Source organism: Culex pipiens, chromosome 3 (assembly GCF_016801865.2).
Source record: "Culex pipiens pallens isolate TS chromosome 3, TS_CPP_V2, whole genome shotgun sequence".
Taxonomy (NCBI): domain Eukaryota; kingdom Metazoa; phylum Arthropoda; class Insecta; order Diptera; family Culicidae; genus Culex; species Culex pipiens.
In genome coordinates, this window is record NC_068939.1 from 102,019,467 (window position 1) to 102,040,089 (window position 20,623).

At 39.8% G+C, this 20,623-nt stretch overlaps 1 protein-coding gene across 1 annotated transcript in view; it reads right to left on the reverse strand.

The window, feature by feature from the left end:
* Window positions 1-205: 205 nt before the first annotated feature.
* LOC120426921 (uncharacterized) overlaps window positions 206-20,623 on the reverse strand; it is a 114,406-nt gene continuing 93,988 nt past the window's right edge. The window contains exon 5 of the mRNA XM_052710752.1: window positions 206-256. Within this exon, the coding sequence (XP_052566712.1) occupies window positions 215-256 (42 nt within the window). The 3' untranslated portion in view covers window positions 206-214. The remainder of the gene's footprint in view (window positions 257-20,623) is intronic.

Sequence of the window (20,623 nt, forward strand, 5' to 3'; positions counted from 1 at the left end):
GGTTTTTGCGAAAAATGACGAAAATTGCCATTTTTTGAACCACCCTAGCACGATGTAGGCCACCCTAATGGCCAAACAAAATAATACGGGTCTAATTATTTTGGCCAAGGAACCCCCAGAAAAATTTTGAGCCCGATCGGAGAACTTTTTTTTTGGTTTAGGCTCTTTTCAAATGGAATTGCTGTATTTACATATTTAGTATGATCCAGAACCGTCATGCAAATGAGTTAAAGTATTTACTTACCGTGCTCATATCCTGTAAAAAATGAAAGAAAAAAAAACAATTAGAACATTTCAACGCAAATAAGCAAGAACATAACATCATGACAAATGACGCCGGGAATGAGGTGAAAAGTGCTGCTCGGAAATATTTTCCCTCCTTTTTTCCATATTCTGCGCGCTGGGACACGAACAAAATAAAATCTTTAGACAAATCACCTGATTACGTGTTTATGGAGGTGCCTATTGGTGTGACCATGTTCGTGCCCATTGTAATATGTGCTGTCCCCAAGAAGAAGAAAAATAAATGAAAGAAGAAGGTGTCCGTGTCCAGGTCCAGGTGTTTGGTTCCGTAGGCCTCGGCCATACCACCGATGACGACTCCGACTACGACCTCCGCCAGGAATACGGCGAAATTAATTTGAATTCATATTTTTACGATTGCTGGCTGGTTGCCTGGATGGACACGGAGGGGAGGGAGGTTGTGGTGTGGAATTTATGAATCAGAACTGCCCCGGGAGAGTGTGCCACACACAGGCCCCAGAACAAAGTCCAATAAAGCACGAGTCCAAACGCTCGACTCGTCATATAAAATTGAAATTTATGCATTGTAAATTATTATATCGAACCATGTTTAACTGACTAATAAACCATTTAATTTGACTAGAAATAACTTCATCACCGTGTGACGAGGCTGAGCGCTGTATATTTATGTCCCGATGGATTGGCGCAAGGTGTAAAAGCTCGTGTGCTTACAAACGAGGTCCACGAGTTCGGCCAGGTGACGGAGGGGAAGTGATTTCCATTTTTTGCGCTTGGGTAGTTTGGGTTTTCGGGTTATATGACGGCTATTTGGGTGCACAAGCCTGGTTTCAAACAACGATCTTTATGTTTTATTTACACGAGTTTTGATAATAAAATATTCAAATTTCTTCCAGCGCTCTTTTCTTTTAACGCGACTTGTGTTCAGTGCTAGCGTCTCCTTTTATTGCTTTTATTGTGATGGATTTTTGTTCCTCTAACATTTAGGAGGATCCATAAAATTCTGGTATTTCACTCCGCGTCGCCAAGTTTGTCAGCATCAACACTAGGTTCAGTTGTATAGTGCATTGTAGGGTTACCATGGCATGACTTTGAGAGATAGTCAAACCGAAATTGTCTTAGCAGCATCTGATTGATTGTCTGTAGAATCTAATTTCTTAACTCTTATATGGCAATGGTCATAACGCTTGCTTAGGGCGTATTAATCAAGCCCAAGCGAATCTTTTTATTACAGGGAACTTGTACCATCATGTGGTCCTCGAGGACTACGTTTTGACCAGGCCGGCGTCGTTAGTGGTCATTTTGATATTGGTACGAATTGGGAAGAAGGAAAGGAAAGTTTGTAAAGACCAACGGTGGAACCGAACTGACCACCCTATCCTTACCCTCACAGATCGCGCGCGTTCTCTGTCAGCTTCAGTTACGGCCAACAGAGATGTTGAAACAAACGCTAACCTGCTGAGCGCGCCCAAGTCATGTGTCGTTTCCGTACACACTCTGACCGTAGCACACTTTTGGTCCTGGTGCGATGTCTCTTCTTCTTCTTCTACCCCATCACCCACCCGACTGGATCAGAAGAGAGCGAGCGATCTTAAATTGCGTATGATTTATGATTGGTTTATTCCCCAGGTTTTGGAATTTGATTCACGACGATCGCGTCTGCCTCCAGCCAGGACTGGGAGTGAGAGCGAGGGAGACCGATTTGGCAACCCCCCGCGGAAGGAACGTGCCCAACCTGTGTGAGCGCAACCCCGTAGAAACAGCGCGCGGGAGGGGGGGGAGTGCCACGAGAAATAAGAGGCGAAGAAAAAAGTGTCAATTCATAAATATTTGATTATTAATAAGATTGAATACGTGGCCCAGTGGAGAGACATCGTTTGGGGCGCAAATCCAGGCGTCCAGGCGTCACAGAGTGGACCTTGCGTGGTGGTTTGTGATTTATTAATTGATTATACTAATTTATTCGTGTATTTGGATTTATCTCGTTAGGTTTATTACACGCTTTATGATTTGTGAAAAAATCGATAGAAACAGCCACAAATTGCTTTTGTTCAGGTATATTTTCTCCTAGATAATTGGGCATTTTAGACGTTTTATTTCAAAATTTACGACATAACGTGACACATTCGCTAAACTTGGCGGTAGAATGAATGGTTTAGGTCGCATCGCTTCAAAACTGCATACATTATGTGTTTAATGTGAAATATTCACGCAAAAAATGAATAATTTAATAAACCATCGAGGCACCTTAACTCAAACGCCCTCGACTTTTGCCACTTCCGACGTAATGAACAATATAATTTATACATCAAAGATTAATTTATTACACTTTTGATACAGTTTTTAATGTCTTGTAAAGTAACAGTGCCCATATCTCTACTTCCATCCACCTCTTCCAAACGTGAACGAGAATGCCCTTGAATGGACACAAAGTAACACATACACACACGCACACAGAAACTGCACCGATGCATTGGAGTTTCATCAAAGGGCGACAAGGCTGGTGGTCAACAACACTCACTCGGTGCACCGTGGTACCGCCGATAGAGCACACTGCACTTTTTGATGCATAACAATATTCTCTTGTTTAGTCTTGCTTTTTGAGGAAAGGCTTGGCAATCGTACCAAAAATGTTTGAAAAAAAAACTTTTATTCCTTTCCCTTAAAAAAGGAAAAAAGCATAAACTCTGGAGGTTAAATTCATTCGTACATTATTCCCATTTTTATTATTTAAAAACATTATATTATCATTTAAAGACATTTACTTGTACTAATTTCATTTTAATTTCATTCCATTTATTTCGTTGTTTAAGCATTATATGTGTGAAGTTACTATACTAAGCTGAGATGTGGACTACCTTTCAACAGCTGATTAATTCAAAGTTGGGAATAGAGTTAAGCAGTTACAAAATAACCTTCGAAATAGCTAATAGATCGGGAATAGTTAGAGGAAAGAAACATGTACTAATTTGAAAAATATATATTGCATTATTATTGACAAATAAAATGATGGCAAAATTAGGCACAGGCAGAGCCGAGATTTTGCTTTCCGAAAATCCCCACCCTGAAGAACTACTCAAAATATTGACATTTAAGTTTCCTTCCAAAAAAAATGACTAGATCTTTGAAAAGTTGAAACATATTGTCGTAATATTTTCAATATCTACTCAAAGAGTTTCTCATAACTTACCCGTTTATAAGCATATTTTAACTACAAGTGAAACTTATTTTAAAACACACCCTTTGAGTAGCGTTGTTTACAGCAAAAAAAAAAAACGATGGTAAATTGGCATGCAAAAGCATGCATATTTCCGTTGTGAGATAAGTCACTTAATTGCATGCATAATTTTTCTACACGCAAACAAACAGTTGCAACCAACGGGATTCAAGCCCAGCTCTCACAGCGAGAACTGGGGCCTTAACCCGTTCGGCTATCAGACCATTAGAGATTTGAATAGATAGATTTCCCATACTGATTGGATACATATTTCTGGATGTAATATTACATATAATTTCACATAATAGTGCTACAAATATTTTACACATATTTTACAGGCAGCTGGAAAACTTTTTTGCTGTGATGGTAAATCCCACCTATCAATTCCTACACAGCTAAAAAAGAAGTAATCCAGCTGCGTGTAAAAGGCCTAGGTGTAAATTAAATATTGCATTATTTTATGCAATTTTATGTGATTTTACCCCCTGAAATATGTTGCCAATCAGTATGGGAAACCTACTTGACCGAAATGTCAAGCTCATATATGTGTTTATCCTTACAGCTTTTCATCGGACTAATGGCCGAGTGGGCTAAGGCGCCAGTCCTTACTGTTAGTGCTGGGTTTGAATTCACTTCGGATGCAACTTTTTTATTGTGTTTGCAAAAATTGTACATGCAGTGTGTAATATTAAGTGTTTATTTCGACGAAGGTGATGTGCATGCTTTTGCATGCGATTTTACCATCGGATTTTTTGCTGTGTAGGCTACTTGAGTTAGTCAATTTACTGTTATACTTGATAATATCGAGTCTGCAATGTTCGTCAATGATCGATAACCCATTTGTCTTGAACAAGAATTTGAATGATCTGTAAAACCGACCTTGTAGGTGGATTCAGTACTTTTTTTGCTACGATTCAACTTCGACCGATAGACTCAAAGTCACCCCCTTTTGCTGTTCACCTCTGATAGGGTCGTTTAGGTATGTGCAGCAAAAAATATTTATTTCATGTATTTTTAATTAAACTGGCTTTTTTTCATTGCTCCACTCTAGCCTTAGTGGTGGTGGAGAGTTTGGAAAAAAATGTAATATATTTTAAACAGTTTTGCTGCCTTCTTTTTTCGGCGACACTCTCATCCATCCGTCCATCCGAGGACAAACAAGGCAAAATGAAGCCATCATTCTTGCGGGTTGAGATTCAGCATGATCACGCTGCTGCTGCAATTAACGCACTCATTTAGCACTGTCAAGGCTAATTTCCTATGCTCAGTGTTGCTCGCGTACGTGATGCAAAGATGCAAGGACGGACAGTTGACAGGCTGTCGCGTGGAGTCGTCGAACTTTTTGTTGGAAAACCAGTCGATGTGAAAGTCGCTACCGCTCGCGTTGACAGGAGACATTAGAATGTTAAATGACGTGTTTATTTTTTGAAGCCATTTGGGTTGCATTCCATCTGCGTCGAAGATGTCACACAATAGTGGGATTGGTGTTATAGTTCACTTACAATTTCATAAAGCTGAAACGGGACGCCAGTTCTTGAACAATTGCTGTTCAACTTAAAGTAATGTGAGAACTCGACAGATTGCTTGCAATCATTATATTTATAGTCTGCAAAACACTGAACATGCTTAGGTTACGGCAATTTCATTACAGTTACACAGAATAAAAAAATCATGGTAAAATTACATCTGGGAAGGGGTAAATCTTTTATGTCAGAAAAATTGTGTAATTTTACCTATGAAAATGTGTAATTTTACCACTATTCTGTTGTAATGTCACTTTTTCAGCCTAAATTGAGGTAAAATTACATCATAAAAGAGGTAATATTCAACCTTTCAAATTTACACAATTTTTTGCTGTGTACGTAACACAAATCAATATGATTTAAGAATTTAAATTCTGATTTCAGTAATGTAGCATAACACATACAAATGAGTAACTTCTGAAAACAACAAAACGATATATAGAAATCAACTTATTTGTAGAACAAAAGCAACAGAATTCGACATTCGCAGAACGGACTAATTTGAAGATTAGTTTGAAGCGTTTCTAGCCTGACCAATAGACCAATCGAATGCAATATGCAATGAATTTAATGCATTTACCAGATCATGTCGGGGCCTCCGTGTCTGTCGGTTCAAATCCCACCACCACCCAGTGCAGTGCAGTGTCGTGACGTCGAGAATCTTCGGTACATGACAGTTTCGTAATTTACGATGCCTCACATCGAAATCCATCTTGAAGGCATCGCACACCAGAGAAAGCCTTTTTCAGCTCATATATCTTCCAAGGCTGCCGTTTTGCTACTTCTGCTTGCTTGCAGTTGAAGCTTTGTTGCACATCTCCAAAAGCGGAAGAAAATGTCATTGTTGTACCACACTCTTGCACTCAACCTCGGACGGGCTTGCCCGTCCAACCCTGTCTGCCTCCAGTAGCAACGGTGAGGGTGGAAGGACTTTCTCCTGTAGATTGCAATTAGTAGGGAAAGAAAGTGATCGGAGTGCAAATTGCACCCATTTAGTAGGTCGAAGAAGAACCAACAATCTCCTGCCCATTCCGATTCATCGCTCAAACTGGGTTTGATGTAATAATGTAACCATCATCCTTGCTGCTGGCCAAGGAAGATACACGCATATATCGTCGGGCACATTTGAATTTCTGAAGAAACTGATGATGAAATACAAGAAGCCACCCGGACCAGGACGTTAGCTATATGGAAGGTCCTTTTGTACCCAACCATGCTACAAACTCAGGCTCGTTTGTGTTTGTGTGCAGTAGATCTACCATAGTTTTGTGATAACGTTTGTGGTTCGATACTGAGTAGAGTAGTAGCCAGCCAGCCACCCAGCGGGAACATGAAAGGTTGAATTGATATAATGCTAACGTTTTCCTTCCTGCTGCCGGCGTGTACTGTGGGTGTGTGTGTGTGGGTTTGGATGTGCTCGAGTGGAAACGGAAGGGTTTCTTCCAGGACGGAGGGGTGGAAGAACGTCATGTGTGGTGAATTTACAATCAATGTGTTCTTCAAAACAGTCGAGATCAACATTAGTGGACCAGTTTGAATTATTGTCAGGTTACTGGAAAAAGAGTATAAATACTATACCCATATTAAGACATATTTCATTACATTTGATTTGATTTATTTCGCTGTTTAAGCAGCGTGTGTGACGCTACTACACAGAAAAAAATCAATTCTCGTAATCGTGAATTAAGTTCACGAATGTGAGAACCACGAAGGAATTTATTCATGAGTATGGTGCATTTGCACTATAAACGTTTAATTCACGATTTCGAGAATTGATTTTTTTCCGTGTATCCTAAGCTGAGACTAGTTTGCGGAGAAGAATCGGAAGGCACGTTGATGGTTGAGTTCGTCGGGTTTGTCGCGTTTGTCACGTTACAAAATTATTTTGATTCAGCAAGAACGTTGCACGGTGCGCTCAAAAAAGTATTAATCCCGTGACGCTTGAAGGAGATTCAACGGCCTCATGCGGTGTTAACAGGTATATAGCAAAAAGCTGTGTGCTTGATGAGTCTGCAACCTCAACTAATGGACTAACATTTCTCACAGTTGAACTGCAGGCTCTTGGGAGGACGCCGGTATTGACTAATAAAGTCAGGATCTTCAGAAGTTAAACAGTGAGCGGATGGTTGGCTCCCACTGATCATTTTTGATTCATTGTTTAACTTCAGCTGATCTGTCAATAGGGGAGTAGCAGCTCATTGGAAGTCAACCATGCTCATGCTCATAATAAGTTTGCAGAAAATCTAGAGCAAATTGTGGCAAATAGTGCCCAGGGCAATCGCGGAATTTGAATGTCTCATCCTCGAGGGTCCCGGAGCACCGAAACTTCTTAGCATGGTGGCTCCCAAAGATTCATAACTCAAACAACAGGAACGTTGATACAGAACTGTGTTGTTCTTTGAACATTCATGCTCAAACTCAATTCAATTCAACGAATCATCTTTGCGATTGACATAACGAATTTGATCTGGCCGTTTAGAAAAGAAGTATTGTGGAAGTAATCGTCCCAACATTCTCCAGGATGCTTCCGAGAGGATGGATTAGAACACCCAAAGGAAAAATATATATCAAAATCTGCAACAGCGGATTTGCTGCAGAAAATGTTACATTTTATAACAGTTTTTGCAGCAAGCTCATAGCTCATTTTTGCCCGCGTGTAAACATGTCAGCGATCTGCAGATCTAACCAACACATATAATGCGTCCCCGACCAACACTCCAGAGGCAAAGCTATTTGCAATAATAATATTATTGAAAAAGTGAAAAATCCTATAAAGAAAAGTAAAATAATAATTATGTAAAAATTGGACGTATATTTGTGACGAAACGGCATATTAAAAATGGTAATCACTAAAAACATGGAACTTAGTTATCAACAGATTAGCGCTACAAAAAAGTAAATTATGAATTATCACTATTGTTTTGCCAGCTTGAGTACCTTGTAATGGCTTAGAGCCTGTAGAGCACCCCACAGTATGTGTGCCTAAAGTACGCGAAGAATTTTCCATGATCCCAAAGAACGTGTACGTTCATTGTTTGAATGATAAAAATTGCGTATTAAATATAACATGTCGAGTTCAAAATAGACTACCCAGAGCTTTGGTTTTTTGCTGCTATATATTTCGTCCCAGACTGTAACACGGTAAACGGTTCCCATTTCGAAGATGTCCAACCCCGAAGATGGATGGCCCTGTTGCAGCAAACGGCGGAAGCGGTGTGGCAAGGACACCGAACCACCAAACGGAAAGCCATTTCCCCCATTTGTGTATGCGTATGCAAAATTTATTTTCAAGAAAATGTGATTAGAAATTGTCACTAATTTGAGATTTAATAGCGGATTTAATTGTCTTTCCAAATGAAACAAGTCTCGAGAATGAAATACGACTTGTTGGCAGTAGCAGCAACGTCGGAGCAAGCAAGTCTTGGAGCAGTATAGTAGGACTGGAGTGAGGAGGTCTGGTAAGAATGAGGTGCGCTATGTTCCTGGCCTTGCCTTTGCTTTATGTTTCGGGTGAGGACGAATTGTTCTCTGCTGCCGGCGTCGTCCGTAGCACGCCTCTATGCAATGAAGCATGACTTGAGGTTGAGCTAAGACTATTGAAACTGACGCGTACATTTGCATACTGAAACATGTCTGGATGAGATATTAGTTTAGCTTCTAGAGAACATTCAAAAAGGAAACATTCTCTTCCGTCGCCCCCGTTGATCCGTTGGAATTTTAAGAAGAAACGATTCCTCCCAAGGTGCTGCGAACAACGTGCATCCAAGAAATTAATTTTTACACGATTATTATGACTAAATCGAATCATGTAGAAAATTAAATTCCATTTTCCCGAACAAATTTAGCCTCTTTACTGCTTCATTACATAAAATTTGAGTAAACTACCTAATACTTTCACGAGGCACATCATGAAGTTGAGGCAATCGCTTAAACGTTCCGACACCAGCGTGAATATATTGGAACGACTCCTTTTGAAGGTAACCGACTATGCTGCCCAGCACTACTCCATAAGATGTTTAAAATTCTCGAACAACCGCTACCGCAACCGTTAATATCGATCGGCGGTCTATTTAATAACAAACTTCGACTTAATATATTTAATAACAATGTTAATAATAGTGTGGTCGTGATACCGCACCGCACATCAGCTCAAAATAAGTGAGTTTCAGCACATCCCGGCCCCGGCTCATCGTCATCAACGTCGGTGGCTCAGGCCTGACTGGTTGCGTCTTACCTCTCCTGGCCTTGCTCGGCAGTTTGTTTTGGGGTGTAACGTTACAATCAAATTGATGCACTTTGGCCATTTCGATACCACCACCTTGGAAATTGCATCGCCGCCGCCGCGCGCTTTCATTCAGGAAGACGAAAATGCTTTTACTTCAGCTGAAGTGAAGTGTGGTGGTGGCGTCGGGAAAATATAGGTATATCTCTATAGACGACATTGTTTTTTTATGTTTACTGGCAGAGAACCAAATTGACGTGTTTCATAAATGTATTCATTATTCTGATTACCAATAAATTTTGATATCGATGACCCACGGCAAGGTCAATGTGTTGAACCGCTTTCTTGATAAGAGTTCACACGCTGGTAAATTGTGGCAAAGTTTGTGTGTATATCAAACTAACGAATTGGCGATTAACTTATTCTAATACATCTACACAGCTAAAAAGGAGGAATCAAGCTGCGTGTAAAAGGCCTGGGTGTAAAATAAACTTTGCATTATTTTAAGAAATTCTGTGTAATATTACACCCTGAAATATGTAGCCCATCAGTATGGAAAACCTACTTGACCGAAATGTCAAGCTCATATATGCGTTTATCCTTACAGATTTTCATCGGTCTGATGGCCGAGTGTGCTAAGGCGCCAGTCCTTACTGTTGGTGCTGGATTTGAATCCAGTCGGTTGCAACTTTTTATTGTGTTTGCAAAAATTGTACATGCAGTGTGTAATATTAAGTGTTTATTTTGACGAAGGTGATGTGCATGCTTTTGCATGCGATTTTACCATCGGATTTTTTGCTGTGTACGTATTCGCAAACAGACTATCCTTTCAATTTGTAGATTTGGAATAAACTTTGTTGAAGTAATTAAGTATCTATATTTCTTGCATACAAGTCTCCATAGAATTTACGGACAGGCCATACGAAATAGTTCAGTTGAATTTTCAAATTAAATTAATTTCGGGATTTATCCTCTCCGTCCGTTCTTAGTGCCATTTTACTACCAAACCATACTCTTTAAAAAGTTATCAAAAAATCATTTAGCTTGAGATTCGAAAAGGATTTAAAAATTGTTAAAATATTTTAGTGAAAGGTCAGAAAATGTCACAAAAATGTTATTTTAATCTGACTAAAATTTGCGGAGATATAATCGGTTGAAAAATACAAATAAAAAACCCGAATATAACTTCTTTCAATTCATAACATCGACTTTGTTTATTTATAACGTCAGCACAAAATGATGATGATGATACAAAAAATCTTATGATGAAAGCAAGGTATTATTAATGATGTGTTTTCCAAAAGAAATTGAAAACGCAATTTTCACCAAAAGAATATTTTTAATCGTACAAATTCTTTATCAAACAAGCGTTTATGACAAACGCAAGCATGGCAAGCTTCCCATGCGCCAGTGACGACGCACACCGCGGTTTTGGTTTTCTAATTTTGGAACGAGCCCAAAAACCGAACAAAGCAGGCGCAAAGCAATACCAAGGAACAAGTTAACCGCGTGTGCCGCACAGTGCAGGGAAGCTTGCCATTCAGCATCTACGAAAGTGAGAGAGTCAGAGATAGCTATTTTTACAACCGCACCACTACACACTCAATCGCAATACCTTAAGTCCCATATTGTTTTGGTCACCGAGAACTGATGTTAATTTAATCTAATCGGTATTTATCGGTGAAATCTGACGCAAATTTTAGAAGAAAGATAATGAAATTTTAGGTGGACAGGTCGACTAGGAGTCATAGAAGAAGATATAAAGGACGGAAACTAAGTCAGCGAAGGGCCATTTGAGGAAGTATGTGTGTGTGATCAAGTCTTTTAGCCTCCTAGTCGACCTATCCACCTAAAATTTCATTATCTTTCTTCTAAAATTTGCGTCAGATTTCACCGATAAATACCGATTAGATTAAATTAACAATACCTTAAGTAGATAGCCATTGGCGTCGCGAGCATTGAAAATTTTGAAAACAATATAAAGCTTAGAAAGCCCCTATTGGAATCTAATGAACTCTGTTAAATAAACTTACGAAATCACGACAAAATGAAGCCTACTTAAAGGCGATTTTAGGAGCACACGGGAAACAAATTGTTTGTAGCCGGATGAATGTCCTATGTCACAAAAGTTTTTGCATAAACATTGGACAGTTATGCAAAAACGGACAGGGCAAAAGAAACCGAAAAGCTACGATATCTTACATGTTGAAGGAAACATCGGATGACAAGCTACTACAAACGAGTATAAGTCGAGCCAAAACATATATGCGCCAGTATTCTCGTGCCAGTACTCGAAGCTCAACTTGACTACTTGTCGACTTGGCGACGAAGCGTCGAAAATCAATGTAGTGTGATTTTTTGGAGATTTTTCCGATTAATATTCATGCTGTATCGTCTTATTTACGAAGATGAAAATGACGTCCAGCCTTAAAGTAAAACCTATACCTTTCTTTAGTAAGAAAGGAAAAAAGTAAATCTTTCTAAAAATTGATCGGGATTGCCGATCGATGTCAAATTTGTTTCAGATGCACACTCATGGTCTGAACTATGAATGTAGGAAGAAATTTTGGATAAAATCAGAAACGAAAAATGTTGGCGAAGGTCACCAGGTGGGCTTTTACCTTTTTTAGGGTTTTTTTTTCTTATAGTAGGTCAATCAAACGGCTCTAACTCCAGAACCATATTATGAATCTGGATAAAAATTTGGGAGGTTGTAGAGATCGAAAAATGCAATTTTTGAGATAAATAAAAGATATGAAAATGAAAAAAATTTACCATATTTTTATTTGAAAACTGTGTATTTTGTTAAAAAGTCTGGCCAAACAAATGGATATTTCGAAATTTGAGCGGCAACTCGCCCAGGTTCAGCACACTAGCTTTCATCTGCATTCAGAAGAATCAAAATCGGATTCAGGGGAGCTGAGAACAGCGCGACACAAAATTTGGCAAAATTTTACCACGCTACTACTAAACGTCGTTTATTGAACAAACAGGAGCAAAGTAGAGTTTTGATTATAAATGATTGAATCAAAGTCAAACACGTTTAGATGGATGAACTTTTAGTTTTTAATGAACTCGAGGGCATAGTTCTCTCGGCCATCTCTGTGTCCGTAAACGGTATCGCTATTCTCTCGGCTGGAGACTATTATTCTCTCGGTTGAGTGCTGCCCAGTTTTAGGGGTAGAATAAATCGCTCCCTAGTGAACCACCACGAAATTGTGTTCATTCGTTCATTGAAACAGTCCATTCCATTTAGTAGCTTATGCCGTCAAATGACATCTCGTATTCATTGAACCTTGATGGCTGAAACGGCAAGATGATTCATTGAATTGGGTCGAGTATGAGCACAAATGTCCAACAACAACTCAACAACAGGAGAGGAAGTAACATGGGGATCTTCCACTCACGTTTTGAAATTTGAAATTAAATATGTCTTAATTCAACTTTCTTATACTAATTACATTTAACAATGTAATTCTAAGTGGTATAGTTAAATGCTCTTCATCTTTGTTATATTTTTCATTTTATCATTAACTGTTCACATTCATTTATTTACTTCAAATTGTTTTACATTTTTGCATTGAATCGAATACATTTGGGTAAAAAACAAAAACCTTCCTAACTTAAAACTAAAAAAAGTAAATTTATTGAAATATTCAAAATCATTAGAACGAGTAAACTACACAGAAAAAAATCAATTCCCGTAATCGTGAATTAATTTCACGAATTTGAGATCCACGAAGGAATTTATTCATGAGTATGGTGCATTTGCACCATAAACGTGTATTCCTTCGTGGTTCTCATAATCGTGAACTGACTTCACGGTTTCGAGATTTGTTTTTTTTCTGTGTACGAACTGTATTTTAAGATAAATCCTCCAAGCGTTCTTACTTATCCCGCAAGAGTTTTGTAACCACGCAGTGTTGTCGTGATCTCGATAAAAATGTTCAGAAGTTCTTGTGGTGAAAACAGGTCACTAGTTACTGCCTTCACTTCACCCCTTGATGCTGGTTGGTTTTCTCTCGGTTGCTGACTGAAGCCAGGAGGTGTTGTATTCTCTGCAACTTTTTGCCGCTGATTCAACGGCAATGGCTGCAGATTTGGAACCACTCGAACAGATCCCGCTCCAGGTGACGCCAAAGCAGGAAAATCCACGTCCGTGAAAGTTGGTGGTGTTTTGCGACGATTTGGTTGGTGCCTAGTCGTCGCTTGCTGCCGAATTTTTACAAACTCAGCTCGTTTTGGGCAGCTTCGATTCTTGGTCGAATGGTCGCCGCCGCAATTGAAGCATTTGGCTTCGATGTTCTCGTTGATTGTGTTGCAAGCTTGAGTTTTGTGCTCATATCCGCAGGTTGCACAAAGACTCTTGATGAAACAGTTCCTTCCACCATGTCCAAACTGCAAACAGTTCGAACACTGTGCCACGTCACGGTGTACTTTACGATAACGTTCCCAAGTCACGATGATGTTGAAAATTGCCCGAACTGCTTTCAGCCCAGACGGCGAAATGAACCAGGTACAGTTGATCTCGATACTTGATGTCCTTGTTGTGTCTCGTCATCTTGAAGACTTTGATCACGTTCAACTTAAGAGTTTTTAGCTCTTCCTTCAGCACACTCACACCCATGTCATACAGGCCACGGTGGACCTATTCCATGGGTCGTTTACCTGGATCGTCATGGCTGTAGTAGTCAATTTTTTATGTTGTTCAGGAAATCCCGAACGTAGTTGTAAACCTTTCTGGCAGGTAGCAGAATTTTGAGTCCATCAGCACACAAGTGAATGGAAGCTCGTAAAGCACCAGATTTGATAAACCAGCACCGAATCCGATGACGATGTTTTCACAAAAATGGGTGGCAACTTTTCCCGTCGTTCAAATTCTTCCTTCTCGCTCACGTCCACAGGGAGGGTAGCGAACTGATTTCCAGACGAATTTTGAGCGTCCTTACTCAAACTGCCTGGCTTTGCAGGTAGCGCTTCGGCATTCTTTAGCTTCTTCAAATCTGCCGATCCTGCTGGTGAGAACCGCCTCTTTTTCTTGCCGTGAGGCATTTTTTGCACTTTTTAGCACTTTTTTTGGTGTGTGAGGGACGCACGTCTGACTCGCTTCACCAAAACAAAAAAAACAAATAGTGTTGACTACGGGAATCGAACCAGAGACCTTTGACATACTAGCCCGGTGACTTGACTGCCTCGGCCATCACAGCTTGGTGTTCAAGGAGTGGTCAGAAGTCGATGTATGACACCTGTTGGAGATTTATTGTTTGAATTAACGAATGAACACATTTGTTTTGATGGTGTGAGTTGGTAGCATTATTCTTTCGATTTTGGCATTGAGTCCTCAATAAATTTTGGAGGGAACGATTCTATGGACTCTGAATTTTGGGTGTATCAATTAATTGTTGGAAACCACCTTGCTAAGAAGTTCTGGTGCACAGAGACCCTCGTGGATGGGACAATGTGTTCCCACAATTGTTCTGGACACAGTTTGCCGTAGTTAATGCGCGATCTAGCTGACTAAATAAATAAATTTGAGTTTAGATTCAAATTGGTCAGCATGATATTGCCCTCAATTATAGAATCAGCAAAAAACCCGTTAATGTTCCCGATCATTTCCTTCGAGATTTATTATCATGCACAAAGTGCCGTGAACCACCATGCGTAAACGCAGCTCCTTGGGATTAATCGCCAAAGTAGATACCTCTGGGTACTCATTTCAGCACGTTATCAAACGGAATGGGACCACAGACCATGTTTTCTTTCCTCCCAGTGATTCCTGTGTAGTTCACGTCCGGTTTGGCGGGGCCAGTGTGCTTATTAGGCGTCATTAACTTCTCAACTTCCCGCTATAAATCCGCCAGCCTGCCGTGTGGGGGGCACGCTGCTGTTTTCCAACTCATCGGTGTGCAAAAGGATACAAGTGCAGTGAAGGTGTCTTGCATGAGCTGCCGCCCTTTTTTGTTTGCTGCTGCACATCTCCGCGAACCGCGAATCCGCGAATTTCTCGGACGCTGAACAGAGGCCCCGCTTGATGATGGCCCAGTGTCCGGTAGCAGAACAAACGGCTCGCGTTCCAAGGCTCTCCCTTCGCGATTCAGCACCTGATGCAATTGGTGGAGGGTGGAAAAGTATGTAAATTCTTCAAAAAACATGGTTTCGCTGCGAATTATTCAAATGAATTTACATCATTTTTGTAACCATGTTCCACATTAGACTATGTAAATTTTCGCATCGCCTCGCCCGGGCCGCGGAAAAGCTGGGAGGAAAAAACGCATTATCTCCACGCACCCTAAGAGAAGAACACAAAAACAAACACACGCACTGGACTCAGTCCATCAGCAGCCTCTAATGCACATCCCAACGCGAAATTCGCGGTGGAATAAACAATTAAATTTGCGCTTGCATTGAACGAAACAAAAAATGGTGATGCCCGCGGAAAATTATCCCCTCCTCCCCAACACCCACCCCTTAACGTCCACGCAACTTTTAGACCCCAAAGGTGGGAGGGGGAAAATAATGTTGTTGTTGCTCCGGGTGGGGTGGTTGGTGGATGTTGTTTCAGTTTCCATTGGCTGCCCCAGCTGTAAATATGTACTCACCGCGATCCATTTGGGGTGGTTTGGGGAGGAAAAAATGAATGTACCTTCGGTTCGGGGTCCGGTCCGTGGTCCGGCCGGTCGGTCGGTGTGGTGAGTGAGCCTAGACCACACGAAGACAGACGCGGAAAACCACTGTACTACGACATTCCAGACACCCGGGCAAAACAGTGGTAGGACAAGATGGATAACAACCAGAAGACAGACATTTTTTTATCAGCACTCGCTCGAAATTACCTTCATTAAAGGGTGCGAAGCGATCTTTTTTGTTTTTGCTGTAGCAGACATGATTGGCATTCTACGAAAAAAATGCACTGTTGGCACAATTCTGCTCTGCAATTTACTACCAAAAAATTCAAACTTAAAAACTTATCCGCTAGCCATCAACATTTGCTTTGAGAAAGACTTGAATGATAGTTTTAAAAAACGTTAATAAAAAAATTATAAATAATAATAGAAATTTTATTTGCTACTTGGGAAGAAGACCAATGAGGTTCAAAGCTTTTTTTCCATTTGTTTACTGCTAATGAGCCTTGATCCTAACAATTGAATCAATACAGGAAACATTTGTTGACATCGTGTTTCGATAACCTCACCAATGTTCTATATTTTGTTCCAAAGAAAAAATACACTCAACCGTTCTTGTTATCTCTAGAAAGCTCAAAACTTCAATGTTAGAATTACCAAATTCATGGCAAGAAGTATGCTATAAATCGAAAAAAAGATGACCAATACTTAAAATGGTCATAGGGGAAGTATACCCATTTTAATCACACTAAGCCGTTTGACCAATTCTCATCACTTTTGCCGTTTCTGCTATTAAATCAACATTTTCAGATGTTTCAACAATGGAGAGTTGCTTGCTCACTTTTATTTGAGCTATTTATTACTTTGGAACTGTCAAAAACACTTTATATAAGCTGTAATTCATGATCAAAGTGCTGAAAGGCCGATAATAGAAATAGGCTGAGAAAGGGTATAGTTCCCCTATATGAAAAAGTGGCTTTTCCATACAACATTGCATGGAAATATTTTTTGCTTTCGTTCAATCGAGCGCATATTTAAGGTTTTAAAAAGTCCAAGGAAAACTTAAATCTACATCATGAATATTTTCTAAAAACTTAAAAATTGAAAATATTAATGTTTAAATCCCATTGAAACTGTAAAAAAACTTTCCCCCTACAAGTCACCTCAATGAAGACTACACAAAAAAAAAATGTGTGGAGTGATTACAAACTTCAATACCACGTGTAGTTTAACAATATTTTTACAACTGCAATTACCGTACTTGATCTAGAAAAAAACATGTTGACATGGATAACCACGTGCGCCGAGACCCTGCGTCAGCGTTTTTTCAGTTCAGTAAAACGATTTTTTTTGCAAAACTCAGTGATGTTGTTACAACGGTTCATCCCACCCTCGTTTTTCAATAAATTTATACGCAGCTAAACTACAATGAAGACTACATCTTATGTTAACGAAGGAGTTAAAAATTTGCTGTACTTCGACTTTTCTATAATAAACCACATCGGGTAGGCTACAGCGATTTAAGGAGTGGAGGGAAAGCAGCCCTTCAATGGATCGATCTCGTTCTGCATGTTCTTCATTTACACTGGTTAGACATTTTTCATCGCGTTTAACGAATGCCTCTTCTAAAAGGTTTCCGTTTTCATTATCTGGACACATCTCGAACAGAGGTACACGTGTTCTCGAGGGGGCCAGAAGCCTCAAGTATATCGTGTGGGTACGATGGGTGCATCGTATGCGCAAAGTGTATGTGTGACTGTTGGTGTGTTTGTGTATGTATTCAAACGGTTTTGGTTATCTTTTTTCTTGGATTCAGTTGCCACAAGTTTTTGCTTGGAATTAATTTATGCTAATAACGCAATTTGTATGTCTTTTTAACATGCATGTTATCACTTCAATTGCAAACATCTCATTATTTCTTTTTCAATTTTGGTCAAGGAGATGGTCACACAAATAGTTTGTGGTTTATGGATCAATAATAATAATACTTAGTTCAATTCTTCTATTCAAGGGAGGTACACAGAAAAAAAAATTATGGTAATATTCATCAGGAAATGGTGACAGATTATGTGGCAAAATATATGATAAATTTTACCCCAGAAAATGATGAATTTTCATCAGTTTTTGATGAATATTCATCAGGTTCACATTTTTACACATTTTTTATGTAATATTACTCAAAAAAAGAGGTAATATTCAACCTACCAAATTTTCAACATTCCAAAATTCAACTTTTTTTCTGTGTATATATTATACATGATGAGTTTACAAAATGCACTGAAACTATTCAATGTTCATTGTGGTATTTGCTAAAACATTCGTCAGAAAAAAAAAAACAATTTTAAATGGTACTATTCTCGTTTGAAAGCCAACAGACGTTGGTATAACCTAGTCTAGCTTTATTTTGTATTGTACATTTTGAAAAGCGAAACCTTCAATTCCATAAATTAGATGATCTGGAAATACTGCCATAATCAATCAATAAACCCTAATCTATGATTGTTGCACTGCCCATGTTCGCATAAATGTCTCATATGCAAAAAAAAAACAGCATGCTGAGAAAACTCCATTTGAAGTTTGTCCCACGTGCCAATTTTTAACGAAAAAACAGGATTTCCTCCTGATTTCTGGAACAAAGTACTGGATGCTTTAGGCTTTTCTGAAAGAGCACACGATTTTGAACCAAACTGCATCAATAACTCTAAAGCGATGAAAGTGCATATGGGACATTTTTGCGATCAGGGGCAGTGCAAAGTGATGTAATCTCAAGGTTATGCGCCATTGTGTTGCATCCCAACTGTAAATTAATTATGAGACACCATCTCTTCATCATTGCATTCTTGAAATGCACACCTTTTCAAGAATTAAAACTAGATTGACTGCAAATCTTGTGGGACCGAGATCACATTGAGTGTAAGAGCGTCATTACATCCAATGCAATGGTAGAAGTTTTGGTGCATGGATGAAAATATGTTCCGGATTCACATTGTTTCATAAATTATAACTATTCTGCAAACACCGTCATGATTTTTTTCCCCGGATAATAGGCCTCAAAAATCCTGAGAAAGCTTCAAGTCACAAAAAAAAACACACAAAAAAATGTTTGCCAGTCGTGAAGAAAAGAGGGCACAACGCTAACGTCAGCATCAGGCAAGCAATTTGAACAATTTTCGAAAATTGTTGCATATTCGCTACTTTCCGCGCCAAAAAGGAATCCAGCGCGTAATTTATTATAATGGCTCAGCGCGGCTAATTTTAAATGTAAAACACTCTGCCATCGTTTATTAAATTTTCTATAACTGCCACCGTTGTGTTCGTCATTACGGCAAAAGGGTCACGACCGTCGCGGAAAGACCTTTGGTCCCTTCGCGGCAATTCCCGCCACATCGTCCACCGCGCACATTCTGTGTTGAATTCGATTATTTTGCACAATGATAATGGGTGTAAAACAGCTTGTTTTAGGACGTTATCAGTTACCCTAATCATTTTCCTTAATAAAGCGAAATAACTTGTAAACACATCAAGCGACGCAGGACCAAAATTGGTCGGGTCGGTCCGCGACCTGCGTGCCACACAACAAACGCCGAAAATTGTCCGTTCGTCCGGCGTTTACGGCCGTATCACCTGTTTGATATAATTAAAATATTTTCGATAAATGGTTCCACTTGACCGAAGCTGTCGCGTTTGTCTGGTAGAGCAACGCCATTAACATTTACGAACATGAAGGATGTCATTGTCTTGCGCGCGGTGTAATTTATACATTTCTGTGCACGTGTCCGTAGGTATATCTGTAGTCACAGATACTACACACAGATCGTCTCACAAGTGTAATAATGTATGCAACTGCATCATCACCATCATCTGCTGCTGCCTCTGTAGTGGTAATACGCGGAAAAGCTCGCGGAACGGTGCGAACATCCAGCATCTTTTGCCGCCACGTCCAGGATAACGACTGTGCCACGCCCGACCCGGCGACGACGTGGCGGAACTCGATTAACGCAAGCATGTGACAAAATTATGCCAAACTATTTATTTGATAAGCGACCTCTCCCGGCCGTCCCGCGCGGATGTCCATCGATGAGCCACGCAGGTACCTACTTAAGGAAACATTTGTCACCGGCCGGCACGACGGCAAGACGTTACGAGGTCATCAGCAATTTCCATGATATAATTGCCTGTCCGCGGATGGCGGTTGACCGGATGCCTCCTGCTTGTGTGTACTTTGCATAACTATAACGGCAACATGATGTTGCCGAATCCGTGAGTGAGCACGCAAGTGGACCTGTGGCCTGTCAACGGGAGCTTAGCGAACGTACAGTTACAAACGCCGATGTCCTTGAACTGTCGCGTATGATAAAAAGGTGCAGCGGTTCCCCTTGTTTTTTTTTTGGTCTGGCTGCATTAACGTGAAACTTTGAGCTTATCAATGGATGGGCAAAGTTGACGACAACACCGTTGCTTGGAAGCAAAAAACACTTTTTTTTTCTGAAACGCATCTGTACTTTGACGAAACCTGTTATTATTAACATAAAATATGATTATTAATTGAACGCCAGGAAAGCTGACTCCTCGACATCATTATGTTACGTAAGGTCAAGTGGTAGAATAAATTGACATAAAAATACATCAATATCAATTCAAATTGAGTGATGTTATCAATTTAATAATAATTGAAAAAAAAAATGCTTACAAACTAAGACCTTGAGGTCAAACGTTTTCTAGAATTGGGTCGCATGAGCCAAATGGAGATAGCTAAATAAAAATATTGGTATACTGG